The 13,416-nt window shown below is 36.8% G+C and overlaps 4 protein-coding genes across 8 annotated transcripts; 2 read left to right on the top strand and 2 right to left on the bottom strand.

The window, feature by feature from the left end:
* Positions 1-170: 170 nt before the first annotated feature.
* On the bottom strand, positions 171-2,938 carry Tango11 (transport and golgi organization 11). Of its 2 annotated transcripts, XM_018026581.2 has the most exons (6): positions 2,730-2,938; positions 2,505-2,658; positions 1,848-2,069; positions 1,619-1,713; positions 1,344-1,498; positions 171-1,257 (listed from the first exon to the last, which is right to left on the bottom strand). In XM_018026581.2, exons 1-6 carry the CDS (start codon positions 2,799-2,801, stop codon positions 1,044-1,046), a joined length of 912 nt encoding a protein of 303 aa, XP_017882070.2. In that variant the 5' UTR covers positions 2,802-2,938; the 3' UTR covers positions 171-1,043. The 2 variants fall into 2 exon arrangements, with proteins under 2 accessions (XP_017882070.2, XP_017882071.1); XM_018026582.2 differs by lacking the exon at positions 2,730-2,938 and having other exon boundaries at positions 1,848-1,978; positions 2,505-2,608.
* Positions 2,795-8,061, top strand: DNApol-alpha180 (DNA polymerase alpha catalytic subunit). Its single transcript, XM_018026565.2, has 10 exons — positions 2,795-2,886; positions 3,023-3,214; positions 3,279-3,588; positions 3,652-3,937; positions 3,999-4,409; positions 4,482-7,103; positions 7,205-7,453; positions 7,516-7,591; positions 7,670-7,893; positions 7,972-8,061. The coding sequence occupies exons 1-9, from the start codon at positions 2,871-2,873 to the stop codon at positions 7,876-7,878; spliced, it is 4,371 nt and encodes a 1,456-aa protein (XP_017882054.1). The 5' UTR covers positions 2,795-2,870; the 3' UTR covers positions 7,879-7,893; positions 7,972-8,061.
* Positions 8,062-8,106: 45 nt separating this feature from the next.
* Positions 8,107-10,300, bottom strand: LOC108626112 (pseudouridine-5'-phosphatase). 4 transcript variants are annotated; one of them, XM_026814615.1, is made up of 5 exons: positions 10,136-10,300; positions 9,232-9,355; positions 8,756-8,974; positions 8,449-8,681; positions 8,107-8,377 (listed from the first exon to the last, which is right to left on the bottom strand). In XM_026814615.1, the coding sequence occupies exons 2-5, from the start codon at positions 9,233-9,235 to the stop codon at positions 8,195-8,197; spliced, it is 639 nt and encodes a 212-aa protein (XP_026670416.1). In that variant the 5' UTR covers positions 9,236-9,355; positions 10,136-10,300; the 3' UTR covers positions 8,107-8,194. The 4 variants fall into 4 exon arrangements, with proteins under 4 accessions (XP_026670416.1, XP_017882067.1, XP_017882069.1 ...); XM_018026578.2 differs by lacking the exon at positions 9,232-9,355 and adding an exon at positions 9,574-10,020 and having other exon boundaries at positions 10,136-10,299; XM_018026580.2 differs by lacking the exon at positions 10,136-10,300 and adding an exon at positions 9,574-10,025.
* Positions 10,106-12,953, top strand: CaBP1 (Protein disulfide-isomerase A6 homolog CaBP1). The gene is made up of 7 exons (XM_018026575.2): positions 10,106-10,195; positions 10,288-10,547; positions 10,728-10,921; positions 10,985-11,209; positions 11,271-11,477; positions 11,555-11,880; positions 11,961-12,953. Exons 2-7 carry the CDS (start codon positions 10,532-10,534, stop codon positions 12,277-12,279), a joined length of 1,287 nt encoding a protein of 428 aa, XP_017882064.1. The 5' UTR covers positions 10,106-10,195; positions 10,288-10,531; the 3' UTR covers positions 12,280-12,953.
* Positions 12,954-13,416: the final 463 nt, after the last annotated feature.

The following is a 13,416-nucleotide window of genomic DNA, read 5'->3' as shown; positions in this document are numbered from 1 at the left end:
CATGACATAGGGGACATTTTGTACGGGATCCTAGATGTTTTTTATGAATGTGTCATTATATATTTTACGTATTTAGCTCTCCATGTGGATTACCAAAGATTTAGAATAATAAATGTGCCAGATATTTAATTAAGAGTAAAATATAAATATGGAATTATCACATCATTGGCTATGTATCAATTTTACCTTTATTACTTTGAGCAGTGACATACTCGAAGAGAATACTGTGCATGAATCAGAAAAACAGTTCTTTACATGTATTATTTATTTCCCTTAAGATTATTTATAACATATAAATGTACAATCAATGTAATGGCCACGAAAAAAATATGTCAAAACCAATAGTCTAAATACTCGTAACGTAGTCCATTTTAAACAATTTTGTAAATATCTTCCTACAATATATTCCTACCTATATATATATATAGATGATCGAAAAAAACGTGAGTAGAGAAGATTCACTTTCAATAGACAACACAGCAAAACTGATACATCGTTAACTTTTACAAATTTACACTTATCTATCATACTGTAATTGTAGCTAATATTCTTTTATTATTAACCAATTACATGTATGTAAAATGAATTTCTTAATAGATCACTAACGTATTCGAAAAATTCATCTTCTGCACGATTGATAATGCTAGTTACTTCTCATGAACATGTTCAAATGTTCACATTCAACAAATTAAAAAAAAAATCTTGTATCGTATATATTCCATTCTTTACATCAATTCGGAGAGGAGGAGTCTGAAGAATTTATCGTACGTAATAAAACAGATATATAAATGACAATGGCTGTTGCATCTCTTAAGTTAGCTGTTTAAAAATTTCATACACTTTCATGCAAATATGAAGGGCATGTTAGTTCTGAATATATACGACACGCTCTTTTACCTTTACATACTCAGGGTAAAGAGCCTTTAGTTATCTTTCTTTTCCTAAAGCAAAGAAAACTTTTTACGTCTTGCATTCATATGCTACAGTAGCACCCCATTTTTTTCATGCAAGACGATGACCGTTTACGGTTTCTTAATGGAAATTCAGTTTCGCGTTAACCATGAGAACGCTTTAAGGATTAAGTACGTTAGTGTCAACGCGTATAAAATCTTTTCCCTCTGCTGACGTTGTAACATCTCGAGTTCAATAGCCATTACTCGTCGATTCAATTTCCCTACTTGTCGACGTAAATGCTGTATCTCTTCACTGGGTGGTAGAGAGACGTTAACTGCATTGTACAACGGTGGCGTCTGTTCTCTGTGAATCAAAAGTATTGCATTCCATGTAAATCAGAAGTATTGCACTCATCGGGTACGATGTGCAAAATGAAATGATCTAGTCACCTGGCATGCCTAACTATTTGCGTTTCGGTAGAATATTGTCCGCGTGATTTAGAGGATGACATCGGCTCCTTAATCTCTGTTGAATATACATTTGGTTCCTCCTCGTCAACAGTTGGAAAGTAATGATCGTCCAGAGTCAAGATCCTTGGCGGAGTCTATTAAGAATTTAAACACCTTATTCTCGTATTTAAAATTACATAACGTGTCTTGGATACTGTTTCATTTGAAATAGCATTCAATCACTTGATCGTACTTAAAGAATTAAATATACTTGCCGGTATTCTAACCATGCCTGGTTCAGGTGGTAGCACAGCGTTCTCCAATACAATTTCTCTCGGCGTTGCTCTCGTTCCAACGTACTGTTCCTGTCCTACATTCAATTTTATTTTTATCGTATTTACATTTATAATTAGACGCATCGTAAAATATCCTTGTAACAAACATTCAATACATACGAATTTTAAAATTAATATGTAAAATGATAAGAAAACGTTATGTATTTACCAACAACTAATATTCTATCTGGAACATGCATGTCAAACTTCTCTCCCGCTACCATCTGATTCCAAGTGGAGTCGTTTGTAGCTGCTTCGTCGTCTGTGTAGTCGCCACGAATGCTCTTTGGTACACGCATCCTTTTGTTAATGTCCAAAGTAAAATTTGGGTCATAAAAACAGTCAGCTTCTCCGTTAAAAACAGTAGGGCTATGTGCTTTTGACATTATAACTAAAATAATAAAAACGAAAATCACAAAACTGTGACTTCTCCATGTTTTACTAAATATCCGACTCGTTAAACAACGTAGATAATAAATAAAGTAATGGAGCTTGGTTCCATTATTTCGAGAAACAAACTAGAATGGAGATTTCATCCATTAAATGTAATATACGTACGTCATAGAAATTCTTATACTTTTCATCCTCGTTAATAAATAAAATGAAATAAACTGATGAACGGTACGACGAATTACGTGTATCCAATAATTTTACAGGGGCAGTGGGCAGTATACGAAGGGAATATGACACAAAAAAATACGCGGTTTTAATTCCATGTGACAGTAGCGAAGTGAAAGAAACATGCACGTTACATCAGGTTTATCGATTACGTTTGTTATGTTAAATAAGTATACGAGCAAGATTGTCTATCTGATAAAATGATTACCTTTCTGCACCTTTTCGATCGTTGAATGCAAACCAAACTTTTTGCATGAAGTTGAGTATGTGTATTGGTATGTACTGGTATGTACATATGAGTTTAACTTAACGTGCAGAACATGGTGCAGATGGCATACGGCACGCGGATACCCGAACGCCATCTACGCGGAAAAAAGTATTGTCAAACATGTAAAGAACAAAAGAATGTGTGTATATATATATAGAGACTCACCGGTAAAATTCCCGCGAAAATTGCTGAACGTACATACATGCATGCTGGAACTGGCTGGAACCGAACTTCCATGATATCATTTTTGCTTTTATCTTGTGAAACTTTTCTTTCCTTACGATTACGATTTAATTTGTTAAAACCATGAGCGATCCGCAGCGTAAGTTCATCTCATTGCTAATTCCTTTCTGTACTAGCAATCAGGTCGTTAAAATATATTCTTTGTGAACTGTGTTCCATGCAATTTTGAAATTTTTACATTCTGAACCTTTTCCTTATATTATTAATGAATTTAGCGAGTAGAAGTAGACGTCAGAAGACTGACAAGACTGGACGGTTGTCAGCCTTAGAAAGATTAAAACAGTTGAAAGGTAGTAAGAATAAATATGAGGTTGAAGAGTTGGACAATGTTTATGAAGAAGTCGACGAGAAAGAATATACAAAGACCGTGATAGAAAGACAGAGCAACGACTGGATCGTTGACGATGGTAATTATTTTATGTACACTCTCGAGGACTGCCTTTGTCATTTAAAACTTATTTAACACGATAGGTGAAAGTGGGTATATAGAAGATGGGAGAGAAATTTTTGACGATGACTTGGATGATGAAAGTGTGCAAGAAGCAAGAAAGAATAAAGTAGCAGGTCCTAGAAAGCATACGAAGGAGAAGATTAAGAAGAAACAAAATATCCAAAATATGTTAATGAACATGCCTTCGAAAAGTAAATCTGCAGTTGTAGTAAACGACGACAACATTCTAGGAGACCTAATGTCTGAGTTGAAGAAAGACAATACACCGAAGAGGCCAGAGTCAAGAACTGTCAAAAACAAATTTTGTACTACCCCAAAATTAAGTGAGAAGTAATTGTCTTTTTATAGGTTTATTACATTTAATATTGCTTCTTTAACAACACACTGTCTTAGGAAAAATCAACAAGAGGAGATACAAATTAATGATGATGATGATAATGATTTATTGATATTTGATAAACCGAAAGCAAATGTATCTAAGCCAAAAGTGTCGTCCCAATCGAAAGATTCTGGATTTGATCAAAGTACTAGCCAAATAATTTCACAGATTGATTCATGTGATACTGTTGAATGTACGATATTAAATGATGAAGCAGTGACTCAAAATACTAAAAATACAAGTTGCAGTCAAGTGATCGAGATTGAAAGCGAAGATTTTGTACACTTTGACGAATCCGATGTAAGCTGTTTAAGGTTTAACAATATTGTAGACTGATGATTAAGCTGTATTTCGTTCACAGTTTACTATGGACTTCAAAATTGATGAAAATGAAAAATCTGCGCTACCTATAAGTAAAAAAAACGTGGAAAAAGAGGTTTCTACTCCAATTAAAGCTTGTGAAACCGAACAGGAAGAGTTTGACATAGATAGTTTGAACAAAGTGTTAGAGATAGAGTTTGAAACACAAATGTCAGACATCGAAATGTCGACCGACACAACGGAAGAACTGCCTTTACCACTTTCATCTGGTGCGAACAACGAAGACGTATTTAGGTTTTACTGGTGGGACGCTTACGAAGATCCATACAAACAACCCGGCGTTGTACAGATATTCGGAAAAGTCTTCGTGCCTTCTACAAAAGAATATTGTTCGTGCTGTGTAACAGTAAAAAACATCCCAAGAAGAGTTTATCTCCTTCCTAGATTATACGTACGTATACCATTGTTCACCTCTATCTTAGATTCGAGAATATATTTAATCATGTAATAATGTAAATTTCAGGTGAAAACATCGTCTAAGGAGAATAAGGAACAACAATTGAATACAATAGAAGACGTTTACAAAGAATTTAATCAGTTCGCGAACAAATTAGGAATAAAGGAGTTCCGTAGCGCTAAAGTGACCAAGTTTTATGCTTTCGAGGATGAAGGAACTCCGATAAAATCTGAGTATTTGGAAGTAAGATATTCCGCGCAATATCCCGCGGTGCCTGCCGATTATTCTGGCCCGTGTATAGAACGCGTGTTCGGTACGACAGTAAACGCTTTAGAGTTATTCCTAATTGAAAGAAATATCAAGGGACCATGTTGGCTCGACGTTAAAAGTCCACTGCGTAACGATATTCAAAATAACTGGTGTAAAATAAAGGTGAACTGCATGAAGATGGAGAGCATATCTGTTTCGCCTGAATCTAAAGTGATTCCACCGCTCGTAACAACGACTCTCAACGTGCGAGCAAGCTCGAATTCTAAGTCGCAACAAAACGAGATAATCATGGTCGCGATTCTGATACATCGCAAGTACCACATTGACAGAGAACCACCAAAGCCACCGTTTCAACAACATTTCTGCCTGATCACACATCCGCGTGATACGCCTTGGCCGAGACAAATACGAGAAATGTTCTCAACGCTTTCATATACCAAAGTAATGAAATTCGAAACGGAAACGGAGTTATTAGAGGAATTGTTAACGATAATACATGGGGCAGATCCAGACATATTGATCGGTTACGATTGTGGCTTTCAATTCGATCTCTTGATGCATAGGATGACTGCGTTGAAAGTTTCAAATTGGAGCAGACTCGGAAGGCTGAAACGTTCGGTTCCTCCTATGATAAGAGGAAGGATTCATATGAATCAAGTATTAGCCGGCCGACCTACTTGCGACATACAAGTTTCAGCTAAAGAGTTGAATCTGAAAGTACGAAGTTACGATCTGCAATCTCTTTGCGTGGCGGTATTAAAGAAGAAGGAGAATGAGTGCAGAGAAATAAAGCCCGGTGAATCCGCATTATTTTACAACACTACCACTAAGCTGGATAATTTAATTAAAATAACATTGACGGAAGCGTTGTACATTTTGTCTATCGTTTTCGAACTGAACGTGCTTCCGCTCGCTTTACAAATCACGTGCATCGCTGGGAATATTATATCTAGGACGTTGACAGCAGGCCGCGCAGAAAGAAATGAATATTTATTGATGCACGCGTTCCACTTGAAGCAGTATATAACTCCTGATAAACGTGACGCGAAAAAGAAGACGAGTGAAGAAAACACTGGTAGAAAGAAAGCGGCTTACGCTGGAGGTTTGGTTCTCGAACCTCAGAAAGGATTCTACGATACACTTATTTTACTGATGGATTTCAACTCGTTGTATCCTAGTATAATTCAGGAATATAATTTGTGCTTCACTACCGTGCCTGGTGCTGCGTACGCTTTGGATTTAGAAGTTCCTGAGTCTAATTTAGAACCCGGTGTAATACCAACGGAAATTCGGAAGTTAGTCGAAAGCAGAGTAGAAGTAAAGAAATTAATGAAAGCACCGAACATTTCACCCGAACTGCGGATGCAATACAACATCAGGCAAATGGCTTTGAAGCTTACTGCGAATTCTATGTACGGTTGTTTGGGTGCGACCCATTGCAGATTTTATGCTAAAGGACTCGCTGCTCTAGTCACAGCCAAAGGTCGAGAAATTTTGCAACATACGAAGAGTTTGGTTGAGAAAATGAACTATCAAGTTATATACGGGGACACGGACTCTATAATGATAAATACTAATTTGTTAGATTACGATGAAGTCTTCGCTGTTGGCAGAAAGATCAAGCAAGAAGTGAACAAATATTATAAGCGAATAGAGTTAGACATCGATGGCGTTTTCCGTTACTTGTTACTTCTACAAAAGAAAAAATACGCTGCGGTCACGATGACAAAACTACCTAGTGGACAAATAGAGTTGGCGCAAGAACACAAAGGTCTCGACATCGTGAGAAGAGATTGGTGTCAATTAGCCTGCGAAATTGGAAAAAAAATTTTGGATCGCCTGTTCTCCGGTCAAGCAGATGAAGATCGAATAATAGAAGTGTTTAATATTCTACGAGATGTTTCAGGGAATGTTAGAGAAAATAAAGTTCCCTTGTCTTCACTGGTTATTACGAAACAGTTATCGAAAAATCCAAACGAGTACCCGGACTCTAAGCAAGCTCACGTACAAGTAGCTTTAAGGCTTAACAAGGAAGGTGGAAGAATGTGGAAGGCAGGAGATACAGTTCCGTATATCATATGCAACGATGGGACAGAAAGATCTGCGACCGAGAGAGCGTATCATATAGACGAGTATAAAAAGAGCGATACTTTGAAGATAGACGTTGATTATTATTTATTAAGCCAAGTTTTTCCTATTGTTTTACGAATTTGCGAACCGATCGAAGGGATCGATGATGTTTTAATAGCCACGCATCTCGGTTTGCAGAACATTTATAAGTCAAAGAAAGTATATGATTACGAAGAAGAAGCGGTACTAAATGTAGATAGATTTAAATACTGTCTGCCTCTGAAATTCAATTGCAAAGACAGAAAGTGCCAGTCAGAAATCATAGTTAAAGATATCACAGTTGAAACGGTAAGGAATATAGATATTTAGATTTAGCATTGATGAAATTACATGGATTCCCATTCTGTATTTTCATTTACTATTTACTGAGAAAAGCTTGTATTTTAAAGCCTACAGGACAGCAATTGGCACTTGCCGCCTGTTCGAATCTAAACTGCGGTGTAAAACCGTGGACGTATGCCAATGCAATTCAAAATATAGCAGAACTTTCTATACACGAGTCGATTAATGAGTATTACCAAGGAACGTTAGAATGTGAAAATCCAATGTGCGGTGAACAAGTAGACGGGATTCCATTACGTTACTCTGATAATTATCTGATCTGTCCCGAGTGCAACGATGGCCAGTTGCACAAAGCAGTAAGTTTAATCACTTTCTTCCGAATGTTTCAGATTATAATTTTCTCTTATTTTAAATCTAGTATTCAGAGATGAGACTTTATGATCAGATCAGTTTTTATGTTCACATTTTCGACGTCAGTCATTCGTCGTACAAAAGCAAGTATCTAGGTTTTCTTTTTATTTTTTGTCAGCAAATCGCGAACGTGGACAGTTATTAAATAAACTTAATCTTAGGTTTATTATCTCAGCATCCACAAGGCTTGAGAGAAGCCTATGATACTTTAAAAGAGGCGATGGAAAGAATATTAAATCGAAATGCGTATTCTATCGTCGATATGTCAAGCATTTTCTGTGGCTTTAAAAAAGATGATCAAGCTACGTACCTACAAATTAAAGATGTATACGACAACGATGAATATTTGCCATTTGAAGACGAAGGATAACCGTTTGAAACCCTCGTAAGTGACATTCATTTGTTATGTTGACATAAAAATAAATCTGTATAATTAGCAATTACGTGATACAAATCGTTTTAGATACTGCCAGTAATGTTACATGAACAAAACGAGTATAGTAGTACGTAACTCTGATTGTTTATTTTTTTAAATCGTGCATATGGTTTGTAAATAAAATCTTCTATCACAGAAATCAAAATGAAACATTCCATCGAACACCTTGTATCTTCGAGAACTTTATTTTTTGTATCATTCATTTTACAAAGTCTGACGCATCAGACCTGTGTGTCTCGAGTAACATATTTCAACATGTGCTATACGGCGGTAGGCCAAACAGTTCGGGTCGAAATTCTTCAAGACTGTTTATCACTAACGTTGGATTCTCGATATATTTCTTTGGTAACGATGGATCTGGCACCATAACCACCTGCATCCCAGCACTGAACGCAGCCTTTACCCCATTAGGAGCGTCCTCGAACACAAGGCACTAGAATCATATGTATGGCTCAGTAGTACTCGTGAACCGAAAGCGATCGAATGATATAAGTTTTGACAAACCTTAGAGGGATCGGGATTATCAGGGAAACGTTTGGCAGCTGTGAGAAAGATATCGGGTGCTGGTTTACCATTAAGAACTTCGGGATCAGAACCACCGAGCACTTTATGGTCGAATAGATCAAATATGTGTTTCCATCTCTGAGTTTTTAGTTCATAATGTCCTTTGCTCGAACTTGTGGCCAATGCGATTGGGATATTATTCTGTTTCAAATGTGTCAATAATTTATCAACACCTGTTTTTCGAAAAGATATTAGATGCGGACTACAATATCACTGAAAACTTCCTTCTTTTATTTAATTCAATTACCTGGCATAAGATCTGTGGTAGGGAACAACTCTTCGTACTTGGTGACTATTTCACTTTTAAACTCTTCTAATGTCATTGGCAAAGATAACATTTCAATGACAGCGTTCGCAACATCGTCGGTCCTAAAACCCATGGTTTGTGCTTTATGCTCCCACGTAAATTCTTTCCCATAACGTCTTGTAATATAATTAAAGGCTTCCGTATACAATGGTTCTGTATCTATTGAGATTTCAATACAAAGTTATACTGCCGGCTGATGTAAGAGAGAATGCTTACTCAAATTCGCTGTACTATAATTTATAACTTAAAACTATTTCCAGAAACTGTGTTTGAAGTTTCGAAATTAAAATTAAAAAAACAGAAATCCTCTACAATCTTTCAAGTATATTTTTCGTGCATGATCGCAAGTATGTATGTACAAGTTTCATAACACAGCTTTCCAAAAGATAGGAATAAAGCCATACATACAAACTCACGCATGATGAGTGCTATTTTAACACTTTCACTGACAGTAGAATCCGCTCATACAGAGATGCGTGGCGTATTTTAATTTCTACTCCTCACATTTCCTAATAACTGCCATTGAGACTTTATTCATTACTACACGTGCATAGACAAAACAAAATTAACAATGTTCGTAACAAATAAACATTTGCTTATTTATGGGTTAATGTTTCGTGTAAAACTTATGAAGAACGTAAAATTAAACCATAAAGATTAATGGTCGATAAAGTCCGTGAATGCTACGTTAAACATACAATGTTGAATGTGCAATTTCGTAAAATGTGAGACACCAAAATACGAATTATAGTACTTACTAAGCAGTAATCCGTCCATATCAAAAATACAATGCGTAACATTTTTATATTGTTTCTGGCACATTTTCGTGTTGTACAGACTTCGTCTGACGATTACTAGCTTATGTAATCGATGTATTGTTGAACTGTACGTACAACTTATCTTATTTTATGAAAAAGTTTCGATAAATCCTGGACTCTACCGCGATTGATACAATTTTCGAATGCACATGCGCGACGTAAATCGCCACAGTTTTCATAGTTTTACGTCACGATGTAATAAAGAAAATATTTTACTTGCATCATGGTTTTATGTATTAGATTTCGTACTTTAATTACATCTCGCATAAAATCAAAAATTCCAAGCGACTTCTTTTTGGTATTCGCACTATAATCATTAGCGAGACGTCCAATAATGTAGATCAGGAATTTAATTCGATCCGTCGATTCATATTCCGAGATTTACTTCTAGTATCAAAAAACCATTCATTCTCCTTTAGGATTCCGTTTTACGCCCACATATAATTTCATTCCGACATCCGCCTACGTGCATGTCCAAAATCTCTGCCGAATCTCACCTCACCTGGAAATCCATTTATAGAAATACGTGTAACTCGTTAGAGGAATCTTCTTCGATCATTCGGTAAAGTGTATAAAGGAGAATAATCATTTAGCTCGGTGATTGTTTATCTTTGAACATTTCAATCAGCTATTTTTATTCATACACGCGTATAGAAAAGGCTAATATTTCTAAGGCTATATCCTTTGATCGCGTGCGAACCAATCCCAACGATCCACGAAAAGTTCTATCTGTTCATAAAGAGTGGGGAAAACAGAGAGGATTGAATTGAAGATTTGGCTGGTTGAGAAAAGGTTGGGTTCGGTTGTATTCGTTTCAATCTCGAACCTATTTAAAAGACATTTTAGTTGATGATTTTTCGAAAGAGATCGTGAACTCGTCCTTAGCTCGTTGAACAAAATGCAAGGATCTTTAGGTGAGCTTTACAAATCGATATATACGCGAAATGTCTTCTGCAGTACATCGCTTAATTTTACCGGCAGACGTGTACCGTTACAATATTTTTTATTACGTATCGAATACTTATTTTCGCACTTTAAAACCCCTAATAGTTTATATCGTTCTCATATGAACTTAATGCAACTGCTTTGCTTAGGTATCTTGCTGCTAATTACTGGAGCCTATTCCTTGTATTCTTCCAACTCTGATGTTATAGAACTGAAACCAAGTAATTTTGACAGTTTGGTGATAAATAGCGATAACGTATGGATCGTGGAATTCTTTGCGCCATGGTGTGGTCACTGTCAACAGTTAACACCTGAATATGACAAGGCAGCAACAGCCTTAAAGGTACTTCCTCAAATGTTAAAACTCTTTTACTGTTATTGAGATTTTTACTAAACATTTTTATAGGGCATCGTAAAAGTGGGCGCAGTGAATGCTGACGAGCATAAGGCCCTGGGCTCACGATATGGAATACAAGGTTTCCCAACTATTAAAATCTTCGGTGTTGACAGCAAACCGGAGGATTATAATGGGCCAAGAACAGCGGCAGGACTCGTCGATGCTGCATTGAATGCAGCTGGACAAAAAGCACGTAGAGCTTTAGGTGGTAAAAGAAGCAGTGGAGATTCCAAGGTAGATATGGTTAATGTAAAAATTATTGCAGTAAACAGTTCAATTCGCATTTTCATTACAGTCTAAGGATTCGAAAGATGTGATCGAATTGACAGACGACAATTTTGATAAGCTAGTATTGAATTCAGAGGATATGTGGCTGGTAGAGTTTTATGCACCCTGGTGCGGTCACTGTAAAAACTTGGCACCGATCTGGGCGTCTGCGGCGACGGAACTTAAAGGGAAAGTCAAACTGGGAGCTGTCGATGCAACTGTGAATAGAGTCAAAGTAAGTAACACGTTTTAAAACTACTTTTATATATTTTATTTCCCAGCGGATATGTATTTTACGTGTCGATGTTGCAGGCTAGTCAATACGACATAAAGGGATATCCTACTATCAAATACTTTGGGTCTGGCAAGAAATCTGCAGATTCTGTTCAAGATTACGACGGCGGTCGCACGAGTAGCGATATAGTGAATTGGGCGTTGGAGAAACTGGCTGAGAACGTACCAGCACCGGAAGTGACTCAAATCATAAATGAGAAAAATTTAAGAGAAGCATGCGAGGATAAACCTCTCTGCGTCGTATCTGTCTTGCCACACATTTTAGATTGCCAGTCGGAATGTAGAAACCAATACTTGAAAACTTTGAATCAGCTTGGAGAAAAATATAAGCAGAAAATGTGGGGGTATGTATCTATCGATCATGTGTGTTGTCTTACATTTTTTCTTGGGAGAACGTGGAAAGATATCAAATGATTTTTAACAGATGGGTCTGGGCTGAAGCTGGTGCTCAGCCACACATCGAAGAAGCGTTAGAAATCGGGGGTTTCGGTTATCCGGCGTTAGCAGCCGTGAACATAAAGAAAATGAAGTATTCCTTGCTGAAAGGTAGTTTCTCTTACGGTGGTATAAACGAGTTTCTACGGGATTTAAGCTACGGGAGAGGAGGCACTGCTCCCTTGAAGGGTGCCCAGTTACCCGACATCCTCGAGACCACGCCTTGGGATGGGAAGGATGCTGAACTTCCGCAGGAGGAGGACATCGATCTTAGCGACATAGATCTCGACGAGAAAGACGAATTGTAATTACGAAACAGTCTTTCTTAGAAACGTATGCACCCTCGTATAAGTACATGTACTAGTGAAACGATTCTACAGTTATTTTTATATAACATCATTATTTTTTATCAATATTATTCTACATATTAATGTACAATAATAACACGTCATCGTTGACTCAGTGTCGGAAATATCTTCTCTTCTCTTCAGTTGAACAGCGTCGTTTGTCGTCGTCGTCATCGTTTGTGTCGATAAGTCAATTCTCAGGAAATTCAGACATATTCTATTACACATGCTTAGATAACGACTCTTCCATCAGTCATTCTCATCAAATTTTCATCTATTTACTTCGAATAGAATTTAGTTCGAATGAAATTCAATTCACAAATTATTTTTATTGTACAAACGTAAGTAGGAACAGTATGATTGATATCTCAGAGACATGTGTCTGAATATTTTTAAGCGATTATTTGTACATTTTTAAGAGTACCAGTAGGATACAAGGAGTTATATGAACTTAGTGAAATTATGTACTTGTCCCTCGATTGAATTTAACTGAGTAATTTTGTATGGAGATGTTGTAATGATAAAATTGTTACTGATAATATACATAACAGATCGATGTGCATTCCATAACTATTGGCTCTCCCTAATGTGGGACCAAAATTTGCATTTACTTACGATCTTTAAGTTCATCGGTTTATCACTGTTTGACTGAGTTACTTCCATTGAGCTATATAAAATATCTGGAGTGTGCGCGGCTGTCAAAAGTCGTAAGATAAAAGAGTAGCGACGATGCTCCAAGGAGCGAGAAGCTATAGGGGATCTCTATCCTTCTTTTTATATTCTCTCTCTCTATTTGTATTATCTTGTAGTAAATTTAACTATCGTGGGGATAGAAGTTCAGTATTCTATCGAATCACTTGAATTTATAACACTGTCAATCACTCGACATATACGCGTCCGAGTTCAGGTTCAGAAAACATGCATTATACACCTAGAAAGAGAAAGAGATTCCTTTACGGTTCCTCTTTGTCGACGAACGTACCCCCCCATTCGTTCACACTCCAGATGTTTTATATAGCTCAATGGTTCTCTGATTAGAAATTAGAACCGAGAGAAAATAAATGATTCAATATCGACAAAGTTGGATAATTTCAGACC

This window comes from Ceratina calcarata, unplaced genomic scaffold, assembly GCF_001652005.2.
Source record: "Ceratina calcarata isolate Rehan_Ccalc_2016 unplaced genomic scaffold, ASM165200v1 scaffold39.2, whole genome shotgun sequence".
Lineage (NCBI taxonomy): Eukaryota > Metazoa > Arthropoda > Insecta > Hymenoptera > Apidae > Ceratina > Ceratina calcarata.
The sequence above is the reverse complement of the archived record's forward strand: the minus strand, read 5'-3'. Positions and strand labels throughout refer to the sequence as shown.